This window comes from Esox lucius, chromosome 8, assembly GCF_011004845.1.
Source record: "Esox lucius isolate fEsoLuc1 chromosome 8, fEsoLuc1.pri, whole genome shotgun sequence".
Taxonomy (NCBI): domain Eukaryota; kingdom Metazoa; phylum Chordata; class Actinopteri; order Esociformes; family Esocidae; genus Esox; species Esox lucius.
Window position 1 is genome coordinate 9,279,903 of NC_047576.1, and position 15,545 is coordinate 9,295,447.

Sequence of the window (15,545 nt, forward strand, 5' to 3'; positions counted from 1 at the left end):
GAAGTGAATAACACTGATAATCTCGTTATCATGGCATCTGTCAGTAGGTGGGATGTATTAGGCAGCAAGTGAACATTCTGTCCTCATTGTTGATGTGCAAGCATAAGGATGGGCAAGCGTAAGGATGGGCAAGCGTAAGGATGGGCAAGCGTAAGGATGGGCAAGCGTAAGGATGGGCAAGCGTAAGGATAGGCAAGCGTAAGGATGGGCAAGCGTAAGGATCTGAGCGACTTTGACAAGGGCCAAATTGTAATGCCTAGACGACTGGGTCAGAGCATCTCCAAAACTGCAGCCCTTATGGGGTTTTCCCAGTCTGCAGTGGTCAGTACCTGGTCCAAGGAAGGAAAAGCGGTGAACCGGTGACAGGGTCATGGGCGGCCAAGGCTCATTGATACACGTGGGGAGTGAAGGCTGGCCGTGTGGTCTGATCCAACAGACGAGCTACTGTAGCTCAAATTGCTGAAAACGTTAATGCAGGTACTGATAGAAAGGTGTCAGGGCATCCCAATGCATCACAGTTTGTTGTGTATGGGACTGTGTAGCCGCATACCAGTCAGGGGGCCCATGCTGACCCCTGTCCACTACCGAAAGCCCCTACAACGGGCACGTGAGCATCAGAACTGGACAAAGGAGCAATGGAAGAAGGTGGACTGGTCTGATTAATCACTTTTTCTTTTACATCACGTGGATGGCCGGGTGCGTGTGCGTCGCTTACCTGGAGAACATGTTGCCAGCATGCTCTATGGCAAGGAGGCAAGCCGGCGGAGGCAGTGTGATTCTTTGGGCAATGTTCTGCTGGGATACCTTGGGTCCTGCCATTCATGTAGATGTTACTTTGACACATACCACCTACAGTGGGGAGAACAAGTATTTGATACACTGACGATTTTGCAGGTTTTCCCACTTACAAAGCATGTAGAAGTCTGTAGTCTTTATCATAGGTACTCTTCAACTGTGAGTGATGGAATCTAAAACAGAAATCCAGAAAATCACGTTATGTTGTTTTTTTTTATAATTAATTATTAAGTATTTGATACATCAGAAAAGCAGAACTTAATATTTGGTACAGAAACCTTTGTTTGCAATTACAGAGATCATACGTTTCCTATAGTTCTTGACCAGGTTTGCACACACTGCAGCAGGGATTTTGGCCAACTCCTTCATACAGACCTTCTCCAGATCCTTCAGGTTTTCCGGCCTGTCGCTGGGCAATACGGACTTTCAGCTCCCTCAAGATTTTCTATTGGGTTCAGGTCTGGAGACTGGCTAGGCCACTCCAGGACCTTGAGATGCTTCTTACGGAGCCACTCCTTAGTTGCCCTGGCTGTGTGTTTCGGGTCGTTGTCATGCTGGAAGACCCAGTCAAGACCCATCTTCATTGCTCTTACTGAGGGAAGGAGGTTGTTGGCCAAGATCTTGCGATACATGGCCCCATCCATCCTCCCCTCAATACGGTGCAGTCGTCCTGTCCCCTTTGCAGAAAAGCATCCCCAAGGAATGATGTTTCCACCTCCATGCTTCACGGTTGGGATGGTGTTCTAGGGGTTGTTCTCATCCTTCTTCTTCCTCCTAACACGGCGAGTGGAGTTTAGACCAAAAAGCTCTTTTTTTGTCTCATCAGACCACATGACCTTCTCCCATTCCTCCTCTGGATCATCCAGATGGTCATTGGCAAACTTCAGACGGGCCTGGACATGCGCTGGCTTGAGCAGGGGAACCTTGCGTGCGCTGCAGGATTTTAATCCATGACAGTGTAGTGTGTTACTAATGGTTTTCTTTGAGACTGTGGTCCCAGCTCTCTTCAGGTCATTGACCAGGTCCTGCTGTGTAGTTTTGGGCTGATCCCTCACCTTCCTCATGATCATTGATGCCCCACGAGGTGAGATCTTGCATGGAGCCCCAGACTGAGGGGGATTGACCGTCATCTTGAACTTCTTCCATTTTCTAATAATTGCGCCAACAGTTGTTGCCTTCTCACCAAGCTGCTTGCCTATTGTCCTGTAGCCCATCCCAGCCTTCTGCAGGTCTACAATTTTATCCCTGATGTCCTTACACAGCTCTCTGATCTTGGCCATTGTGGAGAGGTTGGAGTCTGTTTGATTGAGTGTGTGGACAGGTGTCTTTTATACAGGTAACGAGTTCAAACAGATGCAGTTAATACAGGTAATGAGTGGAGAACAGGAGGGCTTCTTAAACAAAAACTAACAGGTCTGTGAGAGAAGGAATTCTTACTGGTCGGGAGGTGATCAAATACTTATGTCATGCAATAAAATTACAGACCTCTACATGCTTTCTAAGTAGGAAAACCTGCAAAATCGGCAGTGTATCAAATACTTGTTCTCCCCACTGTACCTAAGCATTGTTGCAGACCATGTGCACCCTTACAAGGCAACGGTATTCCCTGATGGCATTGGCCTCTTTCAGCAGGATAATGCGGTCTGGCACAAAGCAAAAATGGTTCGGGAATGGTTTGAGGAACACAACAAGGAGTTCAAGGTGTTGACTTGGCCTCCAAATTCCCCAGGTTTCAATCCAATTGAGAATCTGTGGGATGTGCTGGACAAACCGATCCGATTCATGGAGGCCTCACCTCGCAACTTACAGGTCTTAAAGGATCTGCTGCTAACGCCAGATACCAAAGCACACCTTCAGAGGTCTAGTGGAATCCATGCCTCGGCGGGTCAAAGCTGTTTTGGCGCCAAAAGGGGGACCTACACAATATTAGGCAGGTGGTCATAATGTTATGGCTGATCAGTGTATCGGTTTATTGTTGCGATCAGATTATGTTCCAACCATCCGCTCTGAGAAATTTAACTGATGTCTGTCACAAGATGCTTTGCCCTGATTAAACAATTTTAAAGAGCAAGGCTATTTTCTGTTATTCTGCTCCTGTCACACAAAACGGGAACTTGACCAGGTTTTGAGGGGACCCTTCTCTGTATTAGAAAATACTGTGACGTTAAATTCCTAGTTATGCAGTACGGTACCTGTATAGCTGTTGACATTGAGTGTATTATGTTGATGTCCTTATAGCCTATAGGAAATCAACTTAGTGCTTTACTTGCAAGATTGCCCAGCCTGACACTGTGTATTTAAGTCTCTATGCGCTGGCTCAATCAATGAACCAAGACATGACATGCAAGTCAAGGAGATCAAAGCAAACAAAGCTAGACCTCATAAATAGTGAATGTACATCATATAGACAACATTTTTGGGTTCTACACATGAAGGTGGCCACGTTATATCCATTAAACACCTGTTTTTGTCTGAGCAATGTTCTCCACAGCTGGTAGATTTTCACCAGCTCATTTTGTAGTAGATTTTTCCATTTGTTCAAACAGTAAGGGATTGTTTTATTTTCCCAATTTTGTTATTCACTGTTGGACATCCAGTATTGTAGTATTAGCCAGTGCTTATTTACAGAGCATTTTCAGCCTTTTACCCATTAGGCTAAAATGGGGGGGTAATATTCATCACAATATACGTGTGACAAGGTGAGTTGAATGGGTGACACGCTAACTGGGTGACCCTCTGTGTTTTCTTACAGACCGGGAAATAAATGTGAGCTGGTGCAAATGAGACAGGGATAGATAAACATTCGGGTGTGGACACGATTAACCTGAAGCTCTGAAAACAAACAGAACCAGCTCCATCCGCTGCAAGTTTAATTAAATAACCCCATAGAAAAACCTTTAGAAATCCCTCTCAAAAATAAAGAACCGAAACGCATTAGAAAACTGAGAAATGAGTGCCAGACGCCCAAACCGGAGTACGATGCTAATGATTCGACACAGACTAGTTAGGCCTAGTTACAACCATTATGATAATGCCTCACCTATTTCTGGGTCGTTATCGTTTGCAATTCATGTTGTTTTTAATTTTGTTTGGATAAATGCCATGTACTGCAAAGTATCAAGCCAGAGCCTTGCTTTGCCTTGTGTTTTATTCATGTGCTGTTTTTCTCGAGGTTGTGTTTAATGGACCGCTGCCAGAAAAAAAAGTCTGGATTTGATTTTTATTACCGTTTTCCCCCAGCCTAACTGTCACCCCAAGGCCCAAGCCAAGACTATGCCTTTACAAAAATCTTGCTGAGCCTCTCCATTAAAGTGTTTAGCCTAAGTGTCAGCTAAGTACCGCTTCCTCTGTTCCATCCCTCCATTATGATTTGTCAAAAAAATTGACACTAGCAATGGAAAGGAATAACCAACTTTTCAGACTCCTTAACTCTCTGCTTTTCGTTGTGTTGTAGACTTAATGTATAATGTCTTCGTCATACATTTTTTTTCTGTCAATCTACACAATACCCCATAATGAGAGAAGCAAAATCATTTTATAATAAATGTAATGAAAAACAGAATGCAATGATACGCAAATCTTTTAAACCCTATATTCAATAGAACATTTTAAAAATAAAGCATATAAAGCAAGTGTTGAAAATGAGACATTTTATTATTTCTTGTAAAATACATGCCCACTTTAAATTTGATGCCAACTACATGTTTCAGAAAAGTTAGGGCAGGGGCTATAAAAGACTGGAAAAGTTGTATAATGCAAAAAAATAAGCCTTGAGGAACATCTCTCAACTAATTAGCTTAATTGGCAACAAAAAACAGACTGCGCAGGCAAATAGGGCAACAATTTTGTACACAAGGGTCAAGGCCAAAAAACAATATTGGATGGCCGTGATCATCAGCAGGCAGGCCAGTTTTTGCAAATGCATAAAACATTTGCATTATGAAACAAAGAAAACAACAAAGGAGACCCCGAACTGTTGAGCAGCTAAAATCCTATATCAAGCAAGAATGGGAATACAATTCAGTTTTAAAACTACAGCAATTGGTCTTCTCGATTCCCTAACTGTTTGAAAGTATTGTTAAAAGAAGACGTGATGGAACACAGTGGTAAACATGCCCCTGTCCCAGCCTTTTATGAAATGTGTTGCTGGCATCATATTCAATTGTATTGAATGCATTTTTCCAAAAACAATAACATTTCTCATTTTCAACATTGGATATGTTGTCTTTGTACTATTTTCAATTAAATATAGGGATTAATAATTTGCACTCATTGCATCCTGATTTTATTTGCATTTTACACAGCATCCCAACTTTTTGGGAAAGGTTGTATTTCAGGTTGTAATTTTCTGAAAATGTGCTTTGTCATTATGTGGGGTATGGTGTGTAGACTGACGACAGAAACTAAATAAATAATAAATCATGTCAAACATCAAAATGTGGAGAAAGTGAGGGATCCAGATACTTTCCGAAGCCCCTGTAAATAAGAAGTAACATTCTGTCCCTCTGTGGCTGTCATTTATTTTGCTGGATTATTCTGTCATAGATTTCAACTGTGTGTCAGGGTCTAGTGTGGACAGACCCTGACACGCAGTTACTGTATACACACAGGAAAGCCATGGGTCAACGCAAGTGCTCAGTCACCTGTCAGTCAAAGAGGTTATGTAATTCAGGTCCTCTAGTCTCTGATACCATCCTAGAAGTCTTCCACCTCAAATAACAAGGGTTCTTCTCTTTAAATAATCTCCCCCTACACTCTGTCCATCCAAATCATTTCTGTTATCGTGACAAGCTGAGAAAATATTGACCTAGGTTGGTTGCAGGGATTTGTTCCCACCCGTGCCTCATTGTTGATCTGGTTCTCTATTGCTCTCTCTATCTATTTATCTAATCTACTCTGACATTCTCACAGAACATGGATTCATAAGCTTCATGTCCAGGTATTGTTATGTCTTGAGCTCCTAAACCCCTCAGAATACAGGTACTGATTAATGGACAGGTTTAAGTGGACCCCAGCACTCTTACTCAGTGGTCTAAAAGCCATTGTGTCCCAGGCTCCCAGGATTCCTGACACTGAGTGCCTGGGATCCATGTTCCAATTATGTCTTCATCAGTAAAACTGTCACTAACCCAAAGCTGTGTTTATTTGGGTTTCATTAGAAAACTGATTGTCTAATAATTCTGATGAAGACATTTCAGGATGTACAGAAATTAAATATTATCTCGACTTTCCACCAAGGTTTACTTTTTCTTTCTCTGCTTAGGCCTTACAAACTTGATTAACTGTTCATATGGCGAACGTCAGGTGAATGTACCATATGTTCCAATAGAGAATATCAGGTGAATTGTACGTCATTATTTTTTTCTTATATTGTTTTCTTATTTTAGCCCTTTACTCTTTACTATACATTATTTTAATATGTCATAATGCTTTTGGTGACCTGAAATAGGGGTCTATATGTAAAACATTTGCAATTTCAAAATTGTAAAATCAATGTCTCATATAAGGCTGAGTATCTATAGTTAGACCGACCTGATTGTTGGATATCCAAACTTTTGGAATGTTATGCCTTCAAATGCTTCACTGTCCAAGTTATTACAGAATGTGCTGCTTTTATTCTGATGGAGTGTATCAGGGGAGTGCTAGTTCCTTAAGTTCGTCAAAGGTTGTTTTCATGTAAGCTAATGGCAAATACACTGAACAAAATTATAAATGCTACACTTCTGTTTTTGCCCCCATTTATCTCACTCAAAGATCTAAGCCTTTCTCTATGTACACAAAAGGCCCATTTCTCTCATATTGTTCACAAATCTGTCTAAATCTGTGTTTATAGAGCACTTCTCCTTTGCCGAGATAATCCATCCACCTCACAGGTGTGGCATATAAAGATGCTGATTAGACAGCATGATTATTGCACAGGTGTGGCTTAGGCTGGCCACAATAAAAGGCCACTCTAAAATGTGCAGTTCCATCACACAGCACAATGCCACAGAGGTCGCAAGTTTTGAGGGAGTGTGCAATTGAAGAAGTGCTCACTAACATAGATTTGTGAACAATATTTGAGAGGAATAGGCCTTTTGTGTACATGGAGAAAGTCTTAGATCTTTGAGTTCAGCTCATGATAAATGGGGTCAAAAACAAATGTGTTACGTTTATAATTTTGTTCAGTGTACATTTATGCCATTGATCTAGGTATTATGATGATATTGTACTGAATGGTATTCATGTTGATTTAGTAAAGCGCTCAATAACAGGGATAAGATGGAAGTATATACATGATACTTCTGTGGTCTAATGAGATAGCCACAGAATACCTTAGTATACTGTAAAATAGGCAAGAAGGATCTCATCTCGATGCCCACAAAAGTGTTCAAAAATGAACACACAAAGTGTTCAAACATGTTTGATTGAATGTTTGCCCTTGTGCTTACAATGTTCCTCATTCAACTTAACAAAGCCTGTTAAAACTAGCTCTGCTAGTAACTTAACAGGGAACACTTGTTCATTTACCCTGAAAGCTTAGACAAAGACCAGCCTTTGCCACAAAACACATCTGTGTGGCTCCACTTCTTATCTCGGAAATGGCTCTTAGTCTTTTCTGCAAGAAAGCGGGATAAGCATAGAGCAGAAGGGGTGGGAGAGCTTATACTCCTCAGGGACCACCACAATGGGGTTTCATTAGATAGAGAGCAAACTGCACAGGAAGTCACCCATCAGATAACACTGTAATAAGTCGAAAGAGCTGCCCTGTTTGCAGCTGCTTGGTTAATAAAGATCCTAGGATGAGACGTTGTGGTGATTACTGTGTGTGTGTATGGGGGGGGTGTGTGTGGCGGATGCTTTAGAACAGGACCCAAGAGACGCTCTGACCCTCGACATTGATCAGCCGCTGCGCGTTTATATTTAAGACATTAAAAGTTGGTTTTGATGTTGCTCCTCTGCCATGGACTGCCATGCATAGGAGGGTTTAAATGAATATTCTAGATCATGTATGCATTGGTAGTTCATAGATCTTGACTCTGGCAGGCCCCTGACCAAATGTGCAGAGCTTGTGTTCAAATATGGATTTTTGTAATTTTTAAGTTTCTGTTTTGGATATAAAATATTTTTAATCAGAGTAACACTATTCAGAAATGCTGTGTTATTATTCATGCACAAATGTATATATGGTTATCTGAAGTGTAATCTCTGCCACAATATTATGTATATAAATATATTTGTTACAATAGAATTACCATGTCTTCTTTGTTTTCTTCCCCTTGGACCGATCAGGAGCAGTGGGGCCACGTGGAGGAGATAGAGCTGGTGAACGATGGTTCGGGCCTGGGCTTCGGCATTGTTGGAGGCAAGGCCACAGGAGTGGTGGTGAGGACTCTTGTCCCAAACAGCGTGGCTGACAAGGTATGTTTCGACGGTACATACATTCACGCTACCAAACATAACAGATAGAGCCATCATCTAACATGAAAGGGTTGAATGGTTTTTTTCAATTTCTTAATTACAAAATATCAAAGGCAGATCATTGTTTCACGCAACATGAATAGAGTATGCACAGGAAAGCCACAAACCCAAACGCAACACAAACTCTAACTGTCAAATACATAGCATTTAAAAATAAAGGTCTAGTTGGTTGAAGTAGCAGTCCGCAGATCACTGATTAAGCAGCCTTGTAATGTATGGAATTGCACTTTGGTATTGCTTGGTTCTGCACGACTACAGGTATATTGCCCACCAACATGCCCTGTATCTCTCCTTCCTGTTCGGCTGGTTGCCGGTCAATCTAGAGTCCTACACCAGTGCCGCCACTGGCTGTATGCATGTGGGATAAAACATCACCATGTCCTCCTTTTGGATTGAGCAGTATTTCAACTTCTTAAGAGGCCTAACGGTTGTTGACTATTTTTTTTGCAGACTGCATCCACCCGTGCCGTCCAACAAAGAGAGTAGCTATTTTTATGGCTTGTCTGAGGATAGCTCTTTTTATGGTTTCAGGAGATCAGAGTTATTGATACGCAGTCGTCGTAGATCTGGTGTCCTTCTGGAGAAGGTGTGAAGTACTTTGCATTTCTGTCTGTCTCTGGTCCATGAATTCAGGTCGGACCGATCTCGTTGGATTGAAGAGCATTCTGAACTTTGCATGTTTGCCGATATGTGCTATGATTACATGACTGAATGTCATCAAACTTTTTTAACAACTTTCTCAGTATATAAAGTTGTGAAACAACAGCAAATCATACTAAAATATGTTAAAAAACACTCCAACGTGAAGGTATTTGTGGAAGTTGTATTCCAATGTACAGCACAATGGGAAAGTGGATACGTTTCATACAACTTGTCCCTTCAGTGAAAACTAGGCATGTGACAAACTGTCCATTGCCCTTTCAGTTTAAACAGGCATTTCCTTATAGGTGTTTGGTTAAAATGGCTACTGGAAGTGGCTTTGGCTACTGGACCACCTTAGACCTCACGGTGGAACAGCTGTCCCCGTGTTTCCTACAGGGTTCCGTGTTAACAGAGGACCATGGATCCTAGGAAGGTTCTTGGGGCGATCGTTTTTTGTCAGACAGTCACGTCTGGTGATTTATTTTGACGCAGGCAGGGCTTATTTTTATTTCATCAGCCACGGCAATTTCTTTTAGCTAAGCAGCAATTTCACTGTTAAAAGCAAATAATGACTGAGTACATTGCACAATTTATTCTTTGAGAATTAATGTATTCCTAGTAACAAGTAATATGGTATGTTGCTCAATTTCCCCAATATATTTTTTTGACGTGAGTCGAAATATGGACCCGTAATGGGTCTTTTTTGATACACAAACATTCAAATATTTGTTTTTTTTCTTTGACGATTGTCTTGTAGACTTGTTTTTCACTGGCCAGTGGTTCTTAGAAGTAGTTCCACCATCACATACTCAGACCTTTAGAAAGCTTCCTCCTTCCTGATCCCTCGCTAACGGACCGGGCATCCTTTATGAATAGTAACCACCGGTTTAGCTGAATTAATGCTGAGCGTGTCCGCAAAGGGCTCAGTTACATTATAATAGCCATTGAGCCTGAGGGGTAGAATGATCACCTCGTAAGGGGATTACATCCTGGCTACACAGAGCGCGCTCAGCCCACGTCTGGCTCCAAGGGCCGCTTTTCTGTTCACAATTACAGAGATGTTCACGAAAGGTTTACTTGTGGACACCCAAAGTCCCTGACACAACCAATGCTCATTTACAAGCAGTCCTTTTCTTTAGTTTCCCACTCAATGCTTTGGTGTTTTCCTTTCTTTTGTGAACTTGGGGTTTATTCACTTTAAGTTAACATGGGAACAAATGTCATTTCATTTGTAAAAAAAAAAAAACAACAAAAAAACTTCAGTGTTGGTTTTAACCACTCTAAGAACGTGTTATCCATGAGGGATCTGGAACGAAAACAACACTATTGTTTCTGAAATTCTCTCTCTTTCACTCTGTACACCCTCCCCTCTCTCTTTCTTCTTTCCTCTCCATTCTGTTTCTCTCTTTCTCTCAGTCCCTCTATCCCACTTTCTCTTCCCCTCTCCTCCTCTGATTGTCCAAGAGGGCTCAGGCACAGGCAACAAAACCCCACTTGTTCAAAAGGCACAGTGCAGCGTTTCACACATCACTGGATCTTATGCTCCAAAAAAGCTGTCAAAATTGGGGCTTTGTTGGGCCCTGGCGTTTCCCATTTCGACGTTTAATGGCCGCGGCCAGCTTCAATGCGCCCCTGTTGTCCTGCACACAGACCCAAGGAGATTTTATGCATCAAACGCTTTTCTTCTCTCTTTCCACAAAGGCTGCAATTCTCCCCAGTCTTTATGGACCCCCCCCCCACCACATCTCCTTATTTTCCTCTTAGTGTTTATTCTGCTTGACCTGCGGGTTGGGGAATACATTTCCTAGCTTAGCACCTGTTCAAGTGGGATGAACGCATTGGAACACATTAGCTGAAATAACCATTTCAGGTCTGAGCGGGCTGCTTGTATCTCAGCCGAGTTTGGGTGGCTCCTTCGCGTGAGGGGTACATAGAGTGTGCTGTTATTGCCAGACCCTACACTGTAATGCATTTTGCATGATCCCCATTCCAAGTTGGCTCCTCCCTCTGTCATTCTTTCACCGCCTCCCTCCCCGGCTGCTCCCAGGATGGGCGCCTTCGGACGGGGGACCACATCCTGCGTATCGGGGAGACCCCCACGAGGGGCCTGGCCAGCGACCAGGTTGTCAAGGTGCTGCAGGCCTGCGGGAGCCGCGTGTGCATGCTCATTGCCCGCGACCCCTCGGGGCAGCCCTCCACCTCGCCGCCCCCCCCTCCCGCCGCTGGCCCCGTCTCAGCCCTGCCGCCGCTGCCTGGAGGTGGGCCCCAGCGTAGGGTCAGCAAGACGGTGAGTTGGTGAGACCGGGGAGAATCCACACGCACGCACACACACACCTTCTCCGGCTGCCCGTCTGCTGTCTCCATGTGTGCGCCTGTTATGATGACTGTCTGAACAACCAGAGTAGCTTGGGCGTCTGCAGCTGTGTTGCTCCCTGTTGCAGCCTAACCTGGAGGGTTACGAGATCCATGAGGTGCCTCTGAGGAAGAAGGACGGCCAGAGCCTGGGCATCTCCATCATCGGATACAATGCCTTGACTAGTGAAGGTAGGCGGATGTCCTAAATACGCGGATTCACCCCTTGTCCATATACGCCCCAAATACATACCTAGTTCCTAAATGCACACCTTTTCCCCTAATACACCCCTAATACACCCCTACCCCCCTCACCTTTTCTTGCTTTTCTCTCTCTCTCTCCCCCCCTGTCCGTAAGATGCGGTCGGTGTGTTTGTCAAGAACGTAGTTCCTGGGAGTGCCGCTGACCAGAGCGGAAACATCTGGGTCCACGACAGAATCATAGCGGTGAGATCCTTATTAAGATTTTAATGAGCACCACCTTCATGAACCCGTGCGTGTGTGAGAGACACCGAGGGTGTGCGTATGTGTCTTTCCCTGGGTTATGGTTATGCTTAGGAATTAATAAAACTTTCATACAATTTTATTTTAGAATTTGTTGTTTCAGAAGTATATTATTGTGTGTGGTGGGGTTGAGGGAGGGAGGGAGGGAGGGAGAGAGTGTGTTAGTGTGAGGGAAAACCCTCACATCGCACCAAAGACCCTCACACCACAGAACCGTCCCACCACAGAACCGTCCCACCACAGAACTGTCCCACCACAGAACTGTCCCACCACAGAACTGTCCCACCACAGAACCGTAACACCACAGAACCGTAACACCACAGAACCACAGGTCCCCTGTTGCTCACTCACTAAGAGTACAGCACCAGTCACACCCGGGTGCTGGGCTCTGTTCCCACAGGGGTTCTGGATGAAAATGATTACACTCACTACTGTAAGTTCATGTAGATAATGTTACTAGAATATAAATGCAAATATATCCTGTCTTTTTCAGGTCAGGTTTCAATTAAAAATCTATTCTCAATGATTACCTGTTTATGTAAATGAGTGGCTGCAGATCCATCTTCTCTGACCTTTACAGATTGTCTCTTTCCCAAGCCAAAAATCCCGAAGTTTCCGACCATATGCGGATCCAGTTCTGCTCATGTATTCTTGAGTTGCAGCTCGTCCACACTAGCTTTTTTGGTTGTCTGCTGCAGAACGTCTTTTCCATTTCATGTTTCACGCATTTAACACATAAATTGCAAAAAACTATTGTTTATTTAGTTTCTGTTTAAAATGGGAATGCCCATTCATGGTATTGTCTAATGGATAAAATCTGAGCTGCAAGAGAAATTTGAAAGGGAATATGGGAGTGACAAAGAAGTTATGTTTTTTATAACTTCCCCATGTCGGGAGTTAATGAGCAATTTTGGATTTTTCCGTTGTGACAGTTGGACGGGGTGAGCCTACAGGGCTTTACCAACCAGGAGGTTCTGGAGGTGATGAAGAAGACTGGCCAGACGGTCCAACTCACCCTGGTCAGGAAGATGGCCTCACCCAGACCCTCAGTGGAAAGATCTCTGGACAAAGGTGTACACTTAGAGGATGTTTTGTGTTGATCGCTAGTACTTAATGCTTATTTGCCTATCAACTTATTCTGGGAGACAGACTTACACAGAGGGTGCTTCAGAAGCTTGGGAAGGGCACTGTCCGGGACTAGCCTTGTGTTATCGGGTACTATGTGAAAGACCATCCCTGTTCCTATTGGGGTGCTTGTAATCGTGCAAAAAATTACACCTATCAAGCCCCCAAGACTTTTCACTGTCCCGAGGTCCGATGGGTTCATCCACCCATGTCCTAAGATTTCTCTGCAACTTCCGCAAGGTTGTGTATGTTGATCAGTTCCGTGGTCGTAGCGGATGAGGGAGCGGATTTGGCAGAGCAAGTTAAGCGGGAGTGGGACTCTAATCTGAATAGCGAGGATCCATGTTGTGCCATGTAACGCTCACATGGAAATGTTCCCCTGGACCACATGTCTAGGATGAAGTGACTGTAGCATATGACTACAGCATGTGAGCCCTGAACTTTAGACACTTTTTCCTCTAAGTTAGCCCATCCAGGCTGAAGCTGGGTCATTTTCTCTCAGAGTCCTCCACAAGAAGTTATTCTCAGTATTTGTGGATAATTGGCACGGCGAGTATTCATAGTCGTTCCATGTGAACACCCACACACACACACGTGCGCGCACGCACACACACACACACACACACACACACACACACACACACACACACACACAGTGGTCATTTATACAAAGCCTGGGTGACTCAAATTGACCACAAATATCCCAGACACATGTTTTTCCAACCAGCCTTCTGTTCTGAGCAGTGTGGTTATTTTGTCGGCTGATGGTTATGATATCACACGTGTGTGTGTGTGTTTTGCAGTCCAGAGGGAGCCATCACGTGTGTCTTTGAAGAGGTCTGCGGAGGTCAAGGCTCGGTCATCTGACCTGCAGAGGGCCCCCAGCGTGGCGCACCTTCCCGAGCACACTGAAACACTTCTGATGAGTAGCAGGACACAGCCAGCCCGAGGTGAGCTCATCCGTCGGTCTCATCCGTTGGTCTGTCTGTCCTAAGTGTGATATTGCCTGGTTAGGGCAAGTCAGTCTCAGGAACAAACACACACCTCTTATTCCTCCCAAACATTAGAATTTTCATCCAAATGGGTGCAGCCTTCACTTATATAATTTCTAATATAAAATTGGTTTAAACTCTTCACAGAATTTTAAAGCACCTCAGGTTTTATTTTGGCAAATACAGAAACATATAGTTATCATAGCAGGGCAATCAATAGAGGCAACTCTTTGAATGCTGCATCTTCCGGAAATGGGCCGGGTCATGGTGTGAGTGGACAGAGGAGGTCAGAGGAGGTCAGAGGAGGTCAGAGGATGGTAGATGAGATCTACTCTTGATTTTGCGGAGGGCAATTCTGGGAAACAGCCTGAGTCTTCTAGCTCTTGGGCTTCTCCTCTTCCATTCTGTGTGATAACCTCTTGGGTGATCCCGCAGCAGCTCGAGGCACCAGAAAACTCACCACACAGTTCTGAAAAGTCTCCAGTGGTTCTCCCTCTTCCTCGGCACTGATGCATTCCTCCATCTTTTATTCCTCTCACACTTGCAGCACATTTTCAAATTAAGTTCTCTAAAGATCAGGAACTGGCAGCCAATTGAAACAAAGAGCTGTTAGTGTGACCAGATGTATTTCTACAGCGGACCCGTAGCCAGCTTTTTGGCATCCCAAAGAAATCGTTAACCTATCGGTCAATCGGAAAATTCATGCCCCCCGAAACACCAGATGCACGTTATGCAATATAACTCTGTCTTCTCAACAAACCTACAGTTGATTAAAAGCCTGATTAGAATAATGTAATGACTGCATATTTACAAGAGCTTGTGGCTTCAACTACTGACCTGCACACAGAGAGCCTGCATAAACACCCTTGGCTCAGCAGCTAACGGGGCATTACCCCTGTCAACTGCTGCTGTCATCAGCTAGACAATGTCAGCTAAACTCATATAGTTCTTTTTCCTTTATACACCGACGGACATAACAACCTCCGTCAAATATTTTTGGGCCAGTTGTGGTTTAATACCTTTCTGCCCCACCTGGCCAGTGCTTTAGCGTGTTAATTGCTTTCTATTTGGGCCTTTAGGCTGGGTGTCTTTGGTGGCACTTTGTGAAGACTGCGGGTGTGAAAATGGCTTTATAAAATACATGTGATCTCTCCTAATCCCAGTTAGCTACTACATCAGGATTGGAACCTGATCCTAACCCCCTCCATCCTAACCCCTTGCTCTGGGTCTGGCTCATCAGTCACACCCAACCACCCTGGTCCCTGTACCCCCCTGAAACATGGCTCCCCTCCATCAGCTTAGCCCCCTACTGCAGTGTTATTGGGCACAGTTACACTGTCACTGTTGAGCTAGACACTCCCAGCAAGATGCACATATCAAGAAAGGCGAGACCTTGGAGAGAGGGGGTAAAAGAACAGGTGGGAGGGGGCGGGTGGGTGCTCAAATTACTGTGGCTCTTAATGGATCCAGACAAGGGCCCTTTACCCGGCGGGGCAGCCAGGACAAGAGCCGTACGGATAACCATGATGGCTTGTCAAGGGCTTTTTTCCCAATGGGTGGGTGGGTCATTTCCCGGTAGATGGGTCATTGCCCGGTGGGTCCGTGGGTCATTTCTCGCTAGGTGGGTTTTTGCCTGGTAGGCGGGTTAATGCCCGGTGGGCAGGTCCATGCCTG

General features: G+C 44.2%; 1 protein-coding gene across 5 annotated transcripts in view; it reads left to right on the forward strand.

Moving 5' to 3' along the window:
- Nucleotides 1–15,545, forward strand: part of patj (PATJ crumbs cell polarity complex component) — a 146,435-nt gene that overhangs the window by 4,304 nt on the left and 126,586 nt on the right. For all 5 annotated transcript variants that reach the window (XM_034293725.1, XM_034293729.1, XM_034293727.1 and 2 more), the window contains exons 7-12: nucleotides 8,068–8,196; nucleotides 10,946–11,185; nucleotides 11,340–11,442; nucleotides 11,609–11,697; nucleotides 12,687–12,825; nucleotides 13,683–13,829. In XM_034293725.1, coding sequence (XP_034149616.1) covers nucleotides 8,068–8,196; nucleotides 10,946–11,185; nucleotides 11,340–11,442; nucleotides 11,609–11,697; nucleotides 12,687–12,825; nucleotides 13,683–13,829 — 847 coding nt within the window. The remainder of the gene's footprint in view (nucleotides 1–8,067; nucleotides 8,197–10,945; nucleotides 11,186–11,339; nucleotides 11,443–11,608; nucleotides 11,698–12,686; nucleotides 12,826–13,682; nucleotides 13,830–15,545) is intronic.